Raw genomic sequence first — 16,433 nt, forward strand, 5'->3', positions numbered from 1 at the left:
TCCCTGTCCTGGTGTTGTCTAACTGCTCTAGCTAGAACTTCAAGGACTATATTGAATAAATATGGAGAGTACAAAAAAAAAATCACACACTTAAACATGGAAGTTGGGACAGTAGCTCATACTAGAAAGCTGAGGCAGGATAATGAGCTTAAGATCAGTTTGAACTACAGAGAAAGACCTTGCCTCAAAACTAAAATTATAAAGCAGGCAGATATCCTTGAACTGAGGTCAAATTGGTCAACACAGCAAGTTCCAGGCCAAGAAAGGCTACACAATGAGACCTTGTCCTAACAAACAAACAAATATATGTTATGTTATTTTTCATCACAAAGCCAAAAAAATGGTCATTATTATTGGTCCCATTTAGGGTATCAGAGTAAAAGCAATCTGATTTCTGTGACATTTCCTACTGGATTTTTTTTTTTATTAGATTAATAAAAGCCTAGAAACTAGAGAGATGGCTCAGTGGTACTGTCTATTCTCCCAGGGGATACAGGCTCAATTCCCAGCACCCACATGGTAGGCAACAGTCATCTATAAGTCTAGCTCCAGAGGCTCCAATGTACTTTTCATGGCCTCCATGGGCACCAGGCCACGTGTGTTGCATTAATATGCATACAGACAAAATGCATATAAAATAAAAATAAATAAATCTTAAGTTGGGTGTAGTGGCATATGCATTTACTCCTAGTGGCCAGTGTTTGGGAGGCAAAGGCAAGTAGGTATATCTCTGGTTTCAAGACTAGCCTGGTCTACAGAGCTTTCCAGGATAGCCTGGGTTACATAGAAAAATGTGTGAACCCAAGTGACCCCCTCCAAGTTATTTCTGATTGGTAAATAAAGATGTCAACAGCCAATAGGTGGGCAGAAGAGATATGGGTGTTAAGGTTTCCCAGGCTTGAGGTGGAAGAACCAGGAGAAGGTGGTAGTGAAAGAGGAAGGAGAAGTTGCCTTGGATTAGGTGAGTCATGAAAACGTGGCCCTGAGGGCTGGCCAACCTGAGTTAAGAGCATCCCAGATGAAACATAGTAATAACTCGGGGTTATCTATAGGAAACTAGATTCTAATAGCACAGAGCGTAGGTATCTGCCCAGCTCTTGTGCTGTTTAAGGCTTATTATAAAGGTTGTGTGTATCTTTTATCCAGACCTAAATGGTTAAAGGTGGGGTAGAACCCAAAGCTGGAATTAAATAACTTCTACAAGAGAAAGAGAAATTAACCAAGGGGAAAACATAGCTTTTGTCTGCCCTTTATCCTCTGTAGAAGTGTGGATACCGGTGTTTGTGTCTGTGTGCAGAGAACAAGCTCTGGCAGCTGCACTGTTCACGCTTTTCTTTTCTTAAGGACAGTGTAGCTCATTGGTATACTATATATCAAATAAGCTAGCCTAGCTGGTCAATGAGCCTAGGGAGGGGCCTGTCTGCCTACACAGCCCCAGCACTAGAACTACAAATAGCCACCAATCTATCTGCCTTTTAGATTTAAAACTTTTAAACCAGAAGAAAGCAAACAAGTAACCATGCCCATATAAAACCCCCAGCTATAACACATCACCTTGTAATTTTATGCTGATGTTACTTTCTCCCCAAATAAAACTCAGCCTTGAAAGTGACTGGTATAGACCCTTGGTTCAGAACACTACAGCACACAGTTCTGAGGATACATGCAGTTTTTCTTTTAAGAAAGAGTTTTTTGTAACGAGACTCCCACCAGAGTCTGTGACTCAAAGGAACATGAAAACTTACAGGTAGGTAAAGAATATATGGTATAAATTTAGGTGATTAAAAGAAAGATAGGAATGGCCTAACCTTGAGGATATTTCTGAAAGAGGACCACCCTGTCAGACCTCAGTACGGAGGCTTCCATGGACCCTAGTTAATTGCTGACCTAGACCATGGGCAGTCTTCCTCAATACTTAGCATATCAAGTCTGACATGCAGCAAACTCACAGTTCTTCTGGGAACAAAACTGAATCGGGCCATATGTAGAACTGAAGAAAACTATTAAGCTGGGGAAGTAGCCCTTGGTAAAAATGACACCTTGGTTGTCCCCAAGGGTATGCAAGCTATATATACTCTGCCCTAGGCAAAAAATGTATGCAAAATTTCTTACCCGGAGTTGGATAAATGGAAACAGACTGAATTTTTCACAGAATGCATTTATATTTTAAGTTTCAAATGCTTACTCTGAAGGAGGATCAAATTATAGTCACAGTAAAGCCCTGGCAACCACTGTAAATTACTTTCTTCTGTATTTCAGAGAATAACATCAATAATCTTCCAAATAGTGCATGTGATATCTGGAGAATAGCAGTTTGAGAAAGTAACCAATAGTTAATCTCTTCTCTTTGTGCAAAATGTTCTGAATCACCATTCTCACCTCCTGTTCTACAGCCTTCAGAGGTTCAGGGCTATGGCTGACCTGGGTAGAGGGAAAGATTATAAAGAAAAAAATATGTATTTACTTGGTATTAACAAATCTATATTTTTGGTTTATATACTATTTCTTAGGCTATAGTTCTATCTATTACCTCCTGTGTTTAAAATGAAGGTTTTGAAAGTCAGGTACAACGGCTCTTGCCTGTGATCTCAGCTCTGGAAAGCTAAGGCAGGAAGACTGAAGGCTGAATGGTGATTTGGGCTTCATGGTGATTTCTGGGCCAGCCTTGGAACACAGTGAGTCCTAAAGTGGAATGGTTTACCAAGAAAAAGTGCTTGGTGCCAAGTCTGACAATCTGAGTTCAGTCCTCAGAACCACATGGTAGAAGGATAGAATCAACTCCTGAAAGTTGTCTCTGATTCCCACATGCACACTGACACACACATAAACACACACACTTTTTTAATGTAAAACGCATTAAGACTTTATCTCAAAAAACAAAAATTATAGCTAAGGAGTGGTGGTATACACCTTTAGTTCCAGCACTTGGGAAGCAGATTTCTGTAAGTTCAAGGGAAGCCTTGTCTACAGAGAGTTCCAGGACATCCAGGGCCACACAGAGAAACCCTGTCTCAAAAAAACCAAAACAAACAAAACTAAACTAAACAAACCAGTCCTGCTAAGATTCAGTTTAATGATATGATGATAATGGTGTTCTACATGACAATGATGTGGATCAGGTCTGACTGCCTGTTTTCTCTGTATGTCACAGGACAGCTTTTACAATGGTTCTTTGTGTCACTGTGTTAAGGCAGGTTCTCTGTCTCTTTGGTGTTGTGCTGCATACTCCAGGTTATCTGAACCCCAAGCTTCCAAACAAAAACTCTCCTCTCTCTACCTCTCCTCTCTAATGCAGGACTGCTAGGACTGCAGACACTTTACGTGGGTTTGGGGAGCTGTACTGAGGGCTATCAGGCTGGCAGAGTAACACTCTTTCCTGCTGAGCCATCTCACTTGCCTGTGACAAATGCTTATGACAGCTCCTTTGCTATTTCTATAACAGCAAGAATCTTCCCGACATCTATACTGGTCACGTGGACATTGAACACACAAATGTCCCACTGTGGCATACTTGGGAATGGGTGCTATTCCCTCATCATTACTAAAACTGTTAATTAACACCAAGGATCAAAGGGTAGCTGCTTTTCTATGTATTCTATCTATAATTTTCTTTCTTAAACAAAAAACAAAGCAAACAGGGACTCTTGATCCCCTACCACCTGCTTTAATTCTTAGCTAGGTGTGGGGTATCTGTCTATAATCCTAACATTTGGAAGGTGAGGGCAGAAGATCAAGGGTTCAAGAGCAGTCTCTGTCATGCAGGGAGTTTGAGGGCAGTCTGGGCTACATGAGAACTAGTCAAAAAGAGAAAAAGAGCTAGTAAGGTATTTACAGTATTTGTATTAATTATCCATAATTGTTAGCCCCTACATTTAATTTTCTTATACTAGAAATTGAATGAAAGACACACAAAAAAAAACACACATATCCATACTAAATATATGTGTGTGCATACACACACACACACACACACACACACACACACACACACATTATTCTTCTCTCCCAAAAATATAAAAGTTGGCAAAATTTTATTAAAAATATTAAGCTTTAGACTGTAGAGATGGCTAGAGAGCAAGAGTGCTGGCTGTTCTTCCAGAGGTCCTGGGTTCAATTCCCAATACCCATATGAAGGCACACAACAATTACAAAATTAAATGTAGGGGCTAACAATTATGGATAATTAATACAAATACTGTAAATACCTTACTAGCTCTTTTTCTCTTTTTGACTAGTTCTCATGTAGCCCAGACTGCCCTCAAACTCCCTGCATGACAGAGACTGCTCTTGAACCCTTGATCTTCTGCCCTCACCTTCCAAATGTTAGGATTATAGACAGATACCCCACACCTAGCTAAGAATTAAAGCAGGTGGTAGGGGATCAAGAGTCCCTGTTTGCTTTGTTTTTTGTTTAAGAAAGAAAATTATAGATAGAATACATAGAAAAGCAGCTACCCTTTGATCCTTGGTGTTAATTAACAGTTTTAGTAATGATGAGGGAATAGGTTAACAAGATCTGGTATTTCTTTTGACATGTAGGCATACACAAAGGCAGAACACAGTATACACAATAAATAAAATAAATCTTTAAAGAATATATTAAGCTTTGTAGAAAATAAACAAATAGTACTAAATATTAGAGAAATGCAATGCAAAACTCATCAAGGCCATGCAGGTGATGCAGACCTTTATCCCAGTAGGAGGAAGGGGCAAGCAAATTCAAATTTTGAAGTCATCCTGGTCTACCCAATAAATTCCAGGCCAGTCAGGGCACATGATAACACTGTCTCAAATAAAAGAAAAGTTAATATAATTAAAAAATGGACAACAACAAAAGCTCATTGAGATTTCATCTTACTCCTGTTTTTATAACAATCATTAAGAAAACAAGTATCGCCAGGCAGTGGTGGCGCACGCCTGTAATCTCAGCACTTGGGAGGCAGAGGCAGGCGAATCTCTGAGTTTGAGGCCAGCCTGGTCTACAGAGTGAGTTCCAGGTCAGCCAGGGCTACACAGAGAAACCCTGTCTCAGGGGTGGGGTGGGGGAGTAGGAAGAAAAAGAAGTATTATGCTGGTGAGAATGTGAACAAGAGAAACCCCTTATATCCTGCTGGTAGGGATGCAAACTAGCCCAGCCACTGTAAAACTCAGGAGGAGATTTCTAAAAAAAACTAAGGTCCATCTACCATATAAACCAACTATACTATTCCTGGGTATATACACAAAGACCTCTAAGATGATACACCACAGAGACATTTAAACATCAATGTCTACTGCAGCACTGTTCTCAAAAGCTGTGGAGCCAATCAGGGTGTCCAACAACAGAGGGATAAGGGAAATGCGAAGCATATTCCTCAAGGGAAAAAAGAGTAATCAAGGGATGGGAATACAGTTCATGGGATAAAGTGTTCACCGTGCAAATGTGAGGATCTAGATTTGCATCCTAGAACCCATATAAAGCCAGGTGGGGCAGCACAAGTCTGTAATTCCAGTGCTTCTGAAGCAAAAGAGGAGGATACTGAGACACTTGAAGACTAGCAGTGAACAACAAAAAAGATAAAACAGACTGACCCAAGCAGGACAGAAGTCAAGGACAAACAACCTCAACTCTCATGGTGTAGTACATACACTCTTGCACTCATCCATACAAAACCTTACATATCTCATATATCCATTTATAGCTGCTTGTATTACAAATGCTAATTATGCTCCCCCCAAAAACTGTTTACATGAGGTCTGTACTTAGCTTCTGGCAATCTGCCCTGGTTAGTTCTGATTGGTAAATAAGGCGCCAACAGCCAATAGCTGGGGAGGACAGACAGGCTTGGGACCCTGGGGGGAATCCCAGGCTTGGGACCTGAAGAGAAGGAGGAGGAGGAGATTCACTATGCCTGAGAACAGTGCAGGACAGAGGTATGGCCGCCATGTGAAGGGGCCAGGATAGCGTGGCCCAGAGGGTGCCTAACTGGGTCTAGAGCAGCCAACATAGAACATAGAATTAATAAGTACTAACTGGAGATTAACTGTATGGAGGTGAGGTACTGGCCCACTTAGTGAGATGCTTAAGGCATATTAAAATATAAAGGCTGTGTGCAAGTCTTTCATTCGGAACCATAAACCACTGAGGTGGGCATGGAACCTGCTGTTGGGATTTATTTAATAATTATTTCTACACCCATTTTTTAAAAGGAGGAAGGGAAGTGTTCTCTATACATAAGTATAAAGGTGGTTATTAGGCTTGGTGGCACACTCCTTTAATTCCAGCTCTCAGGAGGCAGAATCTAGCAGATCTCTCTGAGGTGTTCAAGGCCAACCTAATCTACAGAGTCAATTAAAGACCAGCTAGAGCAGCACAGTGACACTCCTATTTAAAAATAAATAAGTGATAAACACTATCAACAAATACTGTTAAGGGCTGATGAGATGCTTCAGTTATTAAGAGACCTGGCTACTCTTCCAGAGGACCAGGATTTAGTTCCCAGCATCCACATGGTGACTCAAACAGTCTATAATCCAACTGGACTGTAGGATCCAGTATCATCTTCTTCTGACCTCTGCAGGTACCAGGCACACTGAGAGTAGACATATATATGAGTAGGAAGAGCATATATATATATATATATATATATATATATATAATAAAATAGATATATAATTAAATTATATATAAATATATATATAATTAAAATAGTGTTAAATGAAAAAAAGCAGGCTGCAAATAAATTGTTTAGAGCACAAGTCTACTTATCTTAAACACACACACAGACAGACACACACACACACACACACACACACACACACTGCTATCAATATGCACCAGTGAAAGCTAAGGTCTGCCAAGCAGCGGTGGTGCATGCCTTTAATCCCTGCACTTGGGAGGCAGAGGCAGGCAGATTCCAGAGTTCGAGGCCAGCCTGGTCTTCAGAGTGAGTTCCAGGACAGCCAGGGCTACACAGAGAAACCCTGTCTCAAAAAAACCAAAAAAAAATTAAAAATAAAAGAAAATAAAATAAAATAAAAAAAGAAGAAGAAAAAAAGAAAAGAAAAAGCTAAGGTCTGTCTTAGCATGATGGCACAGCTTGTAATTCCATCTACTCAGGAGGTAAGGCAAGGTCCTTACTTTTTCCTTATTCTGAAAGCTTATTTGAACATTTAAGTATCAGTGTGTGTTTAATAAACACCTATGTGTAAGGAACTTAGAAAGAAGTTATCTATATAACTATATAGATATGCTTTAAACACCACTATTTTCAAATGGTGTTTGTTATTTGGGTTTTTGTTAATTTTATTCTCACCATATGTAAGCATCTTGGCAACATACAACACAATGAATGTGCAACAAAAGCCAGCCCTGGTGTCCCATGTTGATAGATAGAAGAACTGCTTTAAGTTCAAGGTCAGTCTTGGATACACAGGGAGTTCTAGACCAGCCTGGACTAGAGTGAGACCTGTCTCCAAAACAAAAAGAACCAGTTTCCACAGAGAAATAATTCTATCTTCTTTTCCCCAAAAGTTTTTCTGAATCTATCACCTGAGGATACATGTGTGGGGAATATACAGACAAAACCTGCAAATAGGACACATTTATTATGTTCTCTCACAAGCAAGAAGGATACAGAGCACAAAATACAATCCATTTTCTGTTAAGGTTCCATTTTTATTTTTAATTTCTGCTATAGTATAAAATTATCTCAAAAGTTTTAAGAAAAAACTTTGCTATTTTAAAACTTAATATTTTATTTCCTAGGAAACAGACAGCAAAAATATGATGCAGAGAGTCAACTATTGAGATTGACTACTTATAAAGACCAAGGAAACAGGAACAATTCCTGAACTTTACCACACACAGAAGAGGACGGGAAACTCTCAGCAAGAATGCTGGCTCTGTTTAGTTTCCTGCTCTGTATGCTAAGCACATTCCCTGAAGAATGCAGCACACACTGGCCACTGCCTTTACATAGCAGAACCTGCCAGCATGAGCTTCTCAGTGTTTGAATAGTATTCACGTCATAATTTTATAAAGGACTCTTCAAAAATTACTAAGTAGGTACAACTCTGTCCTTTTAATTACTTATAATTGTTTTTTCTCAGTTCTAAAAGTCATATCCTGCTAACAACATCCCAGAATACTATTCAACTACTATTCAAAACACTTTTTGGGAACATATGCATGCACAGAGGAGCAGTTATAAACAAATGTATTATCCTAGTCACAGGCTTTTCATGCTCATTTTTAGACCTTGGCTGGTTACTCACTACAGCATTGCTTATAACAGCAAAGCCTAGGAAAACTAAGGTGCCCCATTTAAGGAAGATGGAATTGCAGCTGAGAATGTGATTCCCTTCTCCTGCCCATTTGCTAGGATTCCGGCTTGTCCATTTTTCTCTGTCAATTCTATTTTAGTTTTCTAAGCATACAATAAAACCAGTCTTTGGGGTTTGTTTTTTCTCCTCCCCTGCCATCCCCACCTCCATTCTTTTTTCTACTCCTGCCATCACACTACCTTTCTTGAATAAGCTAGTCTCCTTTTATAAGTCACTTGTACTCCTATTATCAGCTCTGCAACTCACACTCCTTGAATCTATACCAATCCATTTCCAAATTGGCCCCTCCTCCATGTTCTCCTCACTGGCTCAGACACCCATGTCTTCTATCTCTACTTGGGTAGGCATTTGTTATTGTTTTAGGAATTGGCATGCAAGTCAGGCTGCCCTACTAACAGGATATCCCTTATGTTGCTGCAGCTCTGACACTATACCAGCCTATCACCACCCAGATGAGTGCACTCAGATTCGTGAAAGGCTTCCCTCATTGGCAGGCAGGATGGTCTCACCTCCCACTTGCTCTTTCTTCTCTGGTGGTCTCACTTCTTTTTAGTTCTCTAAATCCTGGATTGCCAGTACTTAAACCTCTGCATTTCTAGTCTAGTTGGTTCAAGTCCCATGTCTGCTCTGCCCTCTCTAGTGACTAAGTTTGACCTGTGTAGAGAAAGGAAGGCAAGATAAAACAGTGCTCACTATAGTGTTGAGACTATGGTTATCATCTAGGGACTGCCTTGTGTATACATATTCCTCCTTTATTTGGTCTTAATATCATTCAGTTAGATGAACAGGCTGACCTTGGGCTTGAGATATAGGTCAGTGGTAAAGAATTTGCTTAACATAGATAAGAGCCTGGTTCAGACCCAGAACCATGGGGGGGGGGGGCGTAGGGGGATTCTCACTTGAACATTTTCATTCATTCTTATATTTGGCACATCTATGTCACAAAAGGAAGGAAGGAAGGAAGGAAGGAAGGAAGGAAGGAAGGAAGGAAGGAAGGAAGGAAGGAAGGAAGGAAGGAAGGAAGGAAGGAAGGACAGCTTTACCTATTTGGTTTAGTTTTAGCAATTGATTTGAATTTCTACAGTAAGAGATTTCAGTTAATGAAAAATATAAAAAATTTTAATTTCTCTCCTTCAATTGGTCTCTAAATTTAGATTTGAGGATGTTAATCCATCGTCAGCAATGGTGTGGAGGGACACTGAAGCAGAAGGCCACCTGGCAAGACCCTGGAGGGGCAGGAAGAAAGGGAAGGGAAGAGTCATGTAACTATAGTGCCTGGGATGGATCTAGAAAGGGTGTGCTTGTGTGTGCAACTAAAGCAGGGCAAAACTTCAATGCAGGGAAATCTGGAAGAAATGCAACTGGACCAGAAACCTAGAGTGCAGGAAAGGAGTCACGGCTGGAGATAATGTCCGACAACATGTACAGACATGGGACTTGAACCAACTAGACTAGAAATGCAGAGGTTTAAGTACTGGCAATCCAGGATTTAGAGAACTAAAAAGAAGTGAAACCACCAGAGAAGAAAGAGCAAGTGGGAGGTGAGACCATCCTGCCTGCCAGTGAGGGAAGCCTTTCACGAACCTGAGTGCACTCAGACTGGGAAATGATGAAAAAAAGGCAAGGACTCAGACCTTCCCACTGGGTTTGCAAAGAAGGATGTTTGGGGCCAGCTCAACCACAGGTATGTCAGTGCTCTTAGGAAGGGGTGAGAGGAACAGGATGAAGAGAAACTGCTCCACGTGTGGCTCCAGTACAGTGCCTGGATGTTACTATTGTGTCTTCATAACAAAACTATTCCTGTAAAATATTTCCACTTGCCATTCTCACAGTTACCCCAAAATAGCATCTTTCCCTACAAATTATTCTCTAGCTTACCTTGCTTTCTATTTTTATCATGATTAGCACATATTAATAATATTGAAGATTTCACAGTAACATTGCTATGCATATCTATAGATATATATAGATATATATCTTAAGTGGATCATGCTCAAAAGTTTCTTTGCTTTCATTGTTTTTCTATTAAATGTGTGTGTGTGTGTGTGTGTGTGTGTGTGTGTGTGTGTGTGTGTGTGCATCTGGCGTCTGGCAAATGCATGCAGCAGTCAGAAGACAGCTTGCAGGAGGACTTCATGCTTTCCTGCACAATGTGGGTCTCAGGTTTCTCCCCCTGCCAGGCTTTGTGCCACTTAGCTGACAGTCTATCTTCCTGACCCTCACTTGCTTCTGTTTGCTTTTTTCAGACACTTCTCTATAGTAGTCCTTGAACTCCATGTAGGCCAGGTAGCCTCTTACTCACAGTGATTCACCTGCCTCTGCCTCCTGAGTTCTGGGGTCAAAGGCATGCAGTACAATATTGGCTGCTTTTGTTTTAAAGGCAAGGTTCTTACTGTATAGCTCTGGCTGGAGTCAAATCCTCTACAATCAGCCTGGCCTTGAACTCACAGAAACCCACCTACCTCTGTCTCCTGAGTGCTAGGATCAAAAGCAAACACCACCATTCCCCAGTTTTATTTTGCTTTCTTAATGGCACACAGTGATACTTGAAATTCTATCCTTTATTTACTTGTCTATCTCTGAAAAACTGTATTAGGAAATATGTAAAGAAAAGGCTTAGAAAGTTTTTAGGTACATCACTCTTGGAAGCCCTTGCAATTCTTGTAACATCACTAACAGATCTCTCAGGAAATTTTCAACAAATCAAAATAAACAATTCATAACTTTACTATCATTGGCAAATCTCCTTTGTAGCATTCTTACATCAAAGTTTTCTATTTTCTACTATTACAATGTTTAAAACTCATCATGCAATTTTTATCATGGAATATTCTAATATTAATCCTACTTCAAAAAAAGTTGTGCTAGGAAAATTAAAGTCACTTATAATCGTGACCTTTGATTTTTCTTTTCATAATGAAGTCAAACCATGCCCTAAACAAAGCCAGGTCTTTATCAAATTTCTCAGGAAAAATGAGTTGTAGTAACCATGTAAAAGTTGGGAACAGTGAGTGGTATGTACCAGTATCATCCAGTGCATGAACATGTGCACGTGCACACACACACACACACACACACACACACACACACACACACACACACACAGATATACACACCAGCCTATTTCAATTCCTGTCCCATACGAAAACTCAAGATGAGAGGCTATGTGACATGCCCAGGACATGGTCCTTGTGGGAAATCAAGCCCTGACTCCCAAAGTTAAAGTTAGAGAGGCATCTGGTTGATTGCAAGAACTTAGGTGAGTAATAACACGGATTCTAATAAGAAGGCATAATTTACAAAATGGACTTTACATTCTCCAATGTACCACCTTGTCCCTGAAAACTGTATCTGCTGAGCCTTTCCACACTTCAAGAAACAGACTGGATTTTGCTTTAAATTCTTTGGGGAGTAATGTTATCTTAGAATTTCCAGAGTAGACAAAACCCATCATTATTAATCATTTCTTAATTGGTTTATAACTTGCCAATAAAGTTTTGTCATAGCTTATTACTGGATTAAATGAAAGAACTATGAGACTCTTCCCGTACTGCTCAGTCCAGATCGTAATTAAAGCACAGCTGTCTTATGGCACATGTCATGATACAACATGTTTTAAGTGTCCTTCCTACTTAAGTTTGTTTTAGAAAAGAGAACACAGGAAGTGAGCAACTACGAGAGATATTTTGGAAGATCTATTAAACCTACAAGTACATTTTAAAAAAAGTCATGCCAGGCAGTGGTGGCGCACGCCTGTAATCCCAGCACTTGGGAGGCAGAGGAGGTGGATTTTTGAGTTCGAGGCCAGCCTGGTCTACAGAGTGAGTTCCAGGACAGCCAGGGCTATACAGAGAAACCCTGTCTCAAAAAAACCAAAATCCAAAAAACAAAACAAAAAGTCAGTGTGGATACAGACTAAAGAACAAATACTCCATAGGCATATCACCACTGACATATTCTGAGCACAAATAGCTTCTGACAAGTTATACAGGCAAACTTAGTGTCTAAGATACTCTTGAGAGGATGAGAACTTACAAATATTTAGTGATTGCTTACTGTGCTTTGAGTACATATAAAAAAATTAATGGAAAGGTTCTAAATATCTCTACCATCTACAGCGGAAAGATCATTCATATTATCTCAGAAGACTCTAACATCTAAACAAATAATTTGGACCTGAAGAGACACATTGATGCTCTTCCAGAAGATCCTAGTTTGTTTCTCAACACCCACATCCAGCTAGCAAACACTTGTCACTTCAGCTCCAGGGTATCAGACACCCCCTCCTGGCCTCCTAGAGCACCCGCACACAGGTAACATACATTCATAAATTTACATAAAGATCAAACAGTTCATTAAAAAAAATGTTCTAGCTGAGTATGGTGGTGCATGTCTATAATCCTAGCACTTAGGAGGTTGCGGCAGGAGGATTACAAGTGTAACACGAAACTGGGATACATAGTGTGACCCTGTCTCAACAACAACAAAATAAGTGCTGAGTTCCTATACCAGGTGCTTAGACAGTGATAAGTATTATAGGGAAAGAGGCAAGAAAAGATATAAGGAGCTAAGGATAGCTCAGCTGGCAGGGGGCTTACTTAGTATTAATGAAGGCTCTGTTCACTTCCCAGCACCATATTACCAGGTGTATTCATACAAGCCTAGTATACTGTAAAATCGACTGAATCATTACACAAACAGGTTGCCTACTTATATATAGATGAATTCTTTCTCAACTTCTTTCTTGGTGAAACGTGGTCTCAGATATCCCAGGCTAGCTTCCAATTTACGATGTAGTCAAGGATGACCTTTATTATTTTTTATTTATTTATTTATTTATTTTTAGAGACAGGGTCTCAGTATCTGGCTCTTTCTGTCCTGAAACTCACTATGTAGACAAGGCTTACCTCGGACTCATAGAGATCTGCCAGACTCTACTACAGAATGCTGGGACTGGATTAAAGGAGTGTGCCCTGTGACTGGCTGGCTTTCATTTTAATAATCAATAGTCCCTTTATAAATATTCTATTTTTTATATAGAACATAATTTTAAATTTTTATGTGTTTGTTTCTTCAGGTAAGGTCTATGTTGCCCAGACTGAGTTCTTCCTTGCCCCCATCTCTTTGATGTGAAGGTAAGACCTTACTCTGTAGCACACGTTGTCACAATCCTCAGCATGGCGCCTATGCTACATGACTGCAATCCTCCCACTTCAGCCTTCTTCATACAATTATAGTTGCATGCAACCATGACTAACTTTATAACATTTTTGAGTATTATTAATGTATTTCTTCTTAGGGTACTTTATTAATTACATTTATCAATTATTTACTAAATTTTTCTAGATCAAAATATATTCTTTAAAGAATTAACATCAGGCCTTTTGAGCTAAACAGGATGCATTTTATGTATCACTTTCATAAAGTAGTTTTAAGGAAGAAAAAATGCACTGTGTTTTTCAAATGGAATTATAATTGAGCATGCTGAGTATGCTTCAATCCGAGCACTTGGAAGGCTGAGGCAGGAGAACTATCTTGAGTTCGAGGCCATGAGACACTGAGTCAAATTAATAAGAAATATAATGAAGTGAAGCCCTCCAGGGAATTCAGTGCCCTTGTCTAGCCTCCACAGGCACTGCACCCAAGTGGTACACATATAGGCAACAAGCAGATACATAGACAAATATAAAATTTTGATAATAAAAAAAAAGACATAAATTGGGACAGATGATATATGAGGTACTCTGAGGCTGAGAAAAGAAGATCACCACAAGTTCGAAGCCAGCTTGTGAGTTCAGCTTGAACTACAGCTATGTGAGTTCAGAGCTAGCTTGAGCAACTTAGTGACATATTATTTCAAACTAAAAAGGAATATATCTCAGTACCAGAGAGGTTGCTTATCATGCTCATGGCTCAGAGCTGACTGGCAAGATGGCTCAGTAGGCAGAAGTGCTTTCACAAGCCTGACTCCCTGAATTCTATTCCTAGAACCTACAGTGGAAAAACAACTCCCAAAAGTTGATTCCTGACTTCCACAAATGTGCCCCACCAGTAACAGTAATACTAAAAGTAAATAAAGTTAGAATTTCTGAATATAGGGTTTCAGAAGCAGTAACAACAAGACCCTAAGTTGAGCCCCAGTACCCATAAAAACAAAAATAAAAAAACCAAACAAAACCCCAATTAGTTCCACATGTCACTAGACCCTAAATTCTAGATTCATATTGGATGCACTAAACATAAAAGAAATTCTTGTCATTAGACTACTAGAGAAGATTATATTGGCTAGTTTAATATCAACTTGACAAAGTTAGTCAAGAAAAGTTAGAGAAAAGAGGGAGACTAAACTGAGACAATACTTCATTAAGAATGGACTGTAGGCAATCCTGTAGGGAATTTTCTTAATTAGTTGATTTCTTAATTGATGGGGGAGGGTCCAGCCCCTTGTAGGTCGTGCCACCCCTGGGCTGGTGGTCCTGCGTTCTATGAGAAACCAGGCTGAGCAAGCCACATGGAGCAAGCCAGTAAGCAGCAGTCCACCATGGCCTCTGCATCAGCTCCTGGTTCCAGGTTCCTGCCTGGACTTCCTCGATTATGAATAGTGATGCACAAGGTAAATAAGCCCTTTCCTCCCAAGCTGATTGGGAGGCGCTTGATCACAGCACCAATAACCTTCACTAAGGTAAAGATGTAACAGTGTTTGGTTTTATTTTTCTATGTAACTTAGAATTAACTAGCAAAAAAATATATCCTGAGAAGAGTTCGCCTCGATTTATTTATAAGATACTTTCCAAAACTAAAAAATATATAAACTATGTTTTTAAATTTTGATGTATTTACTTATTTGAATGTGGTAGAACGAGGTGTGAACTACAGCCATGGTGGTTCTGCAGAGGTCAGAGGATACTCAGGAGTTGGTTCTCTCTTCTATCATGTAGGTCCTGAGGATGGGGACTGTCAGGGTTGATACAAGCACTTTCACCCAGTAACTATCTGGGCAGCCTAAACTATTAGATTATCCTTTGGTTTTCTGCGACTTTTCTTTGAATAAGAATGCTTATAAAATGTACTGGTAAAGTAAAGCTTACCTTCAGGCTGGTATGAGAACGTGGTTGACTTAATTCTTGAAATTTCCATTGCTCTGATCCTGGGGTCTCACCTCCTTTCTGAGTGTCAGGTGTAAGCAACCCATCTCCAGCAGGTAGCGGGAAAATCCCTAATGATATAGGACGTTCTTTTCTATTAGAAGAGGAGAGAAAAAAATTAAACATTCTCTTTAGTTTTTTTATTTGTCGTGATTGTAACTTAGAAGTCTAGGCTGTGGATAGAATAATCCCAGCTCTTTGGAAGATGAGGCAGGGGGATAATAAAGTCAGGGTCTACCGGGGCTGTAGAAAGCATTGGTCTGCAATCAGCTCTCCGACATAATCCTATATGCACACCTAAATGACTATATACCAAAGAGAGAAGACAGTCTAAAAAGTTTACATTGGCTCCAGACGTTGAGAAAGGTGTAGAAAAACTGTTTAGACACTGTTTTGGGCTGCCAAGATTGGAGTTGTTCAGAGATGAGGTCTCAGAACGTAGCCTAGTCTGACCCTGAACTGGAGATCCTCTGCGTGTTGAGACTACAGGCATGCATTACCACGCTGACTCCACCAGGAAGTGGGCGGTGGTCTGGTGTGGTAAACATGGAGAAGAGCTGCTGAGTTTTAACTGTGTAGGTTATAGGTCAAAGGGAACAGACAAAGGCAGCCTCCCCAGTCCCTGTTTCCTGGTTTTCCCACTCCCTCGAGCTACAGTGTTTTTAGGGTAGGCTTTTTCTGCCTAGAGGAAAATTAATATACTCTTTGAAACAGGGATACTATTCAAGAGTAAAATACCAAAACATTTTTTATGAAAGTTCTGGTTTTCTACAAGTTATACTACAATAGTTCTTTTTTCTTTTCCTTTTTTTTTTTTTTTTTTGAGACAGGGTTTCTCTGTGTAGTCCTGGCTGGCTATCCTGGAACTCACTCTGTAGACCAGGCTGGCCTCGAACTCAGAAATCTGCCTGCCTCTGCCTCCCAGAGTGCTGGGATTACAGGCGTGCGCCACCACTGTCCAGC

General features: G+C 40.0%; 1 protein-coding gene across 7 annotated transcripts in view; it reads right to left on the reverse strand.

The window, feature by feature from the left end:
* Positions 1-16,433, reverse strand: part of Spag9 (sperm associated antigen 9) — a 132,801-nt gene that overhangs the window by 62,809 nt on the left and 53,559 nt on the right. For 4 of the 7 annotated variants that reach the window (XM_052193885.1, XM_052193886.1, XM_052193888.1 and 1 more), the window contains one exon: positions 15,414-15,564. In XM_052193885.1, coding sequence (XP_052049845.1) covers positions 15,414-15,564 — 151 coding nt within the window. Of the gene's footprint in view, positions 1-2,379; positions 2,422-15,413; positions 15,565-16,433 lie in introns of all 7 variants that reach the window. The other 3 variants (XM_052193884.1, XM_052193883.1, XM_052193887.1) reach the window with 1 other exon arrangement.

Source organism: Apodemus sylvaticus, chromosome 10 (assembly GCF_947179515.1).
Source record: "Apodemus sylvaticus chromosome 10, mApoSyl1.1, whole genome shotgun sequence".
Classification (NCBI taxonomy): domain Eukaryota; kingdom Metazoa; phylum Chordata; class Mammalia; order Rodentia; family Muridae; genus Apodemus; species Apodemus sylvaticus.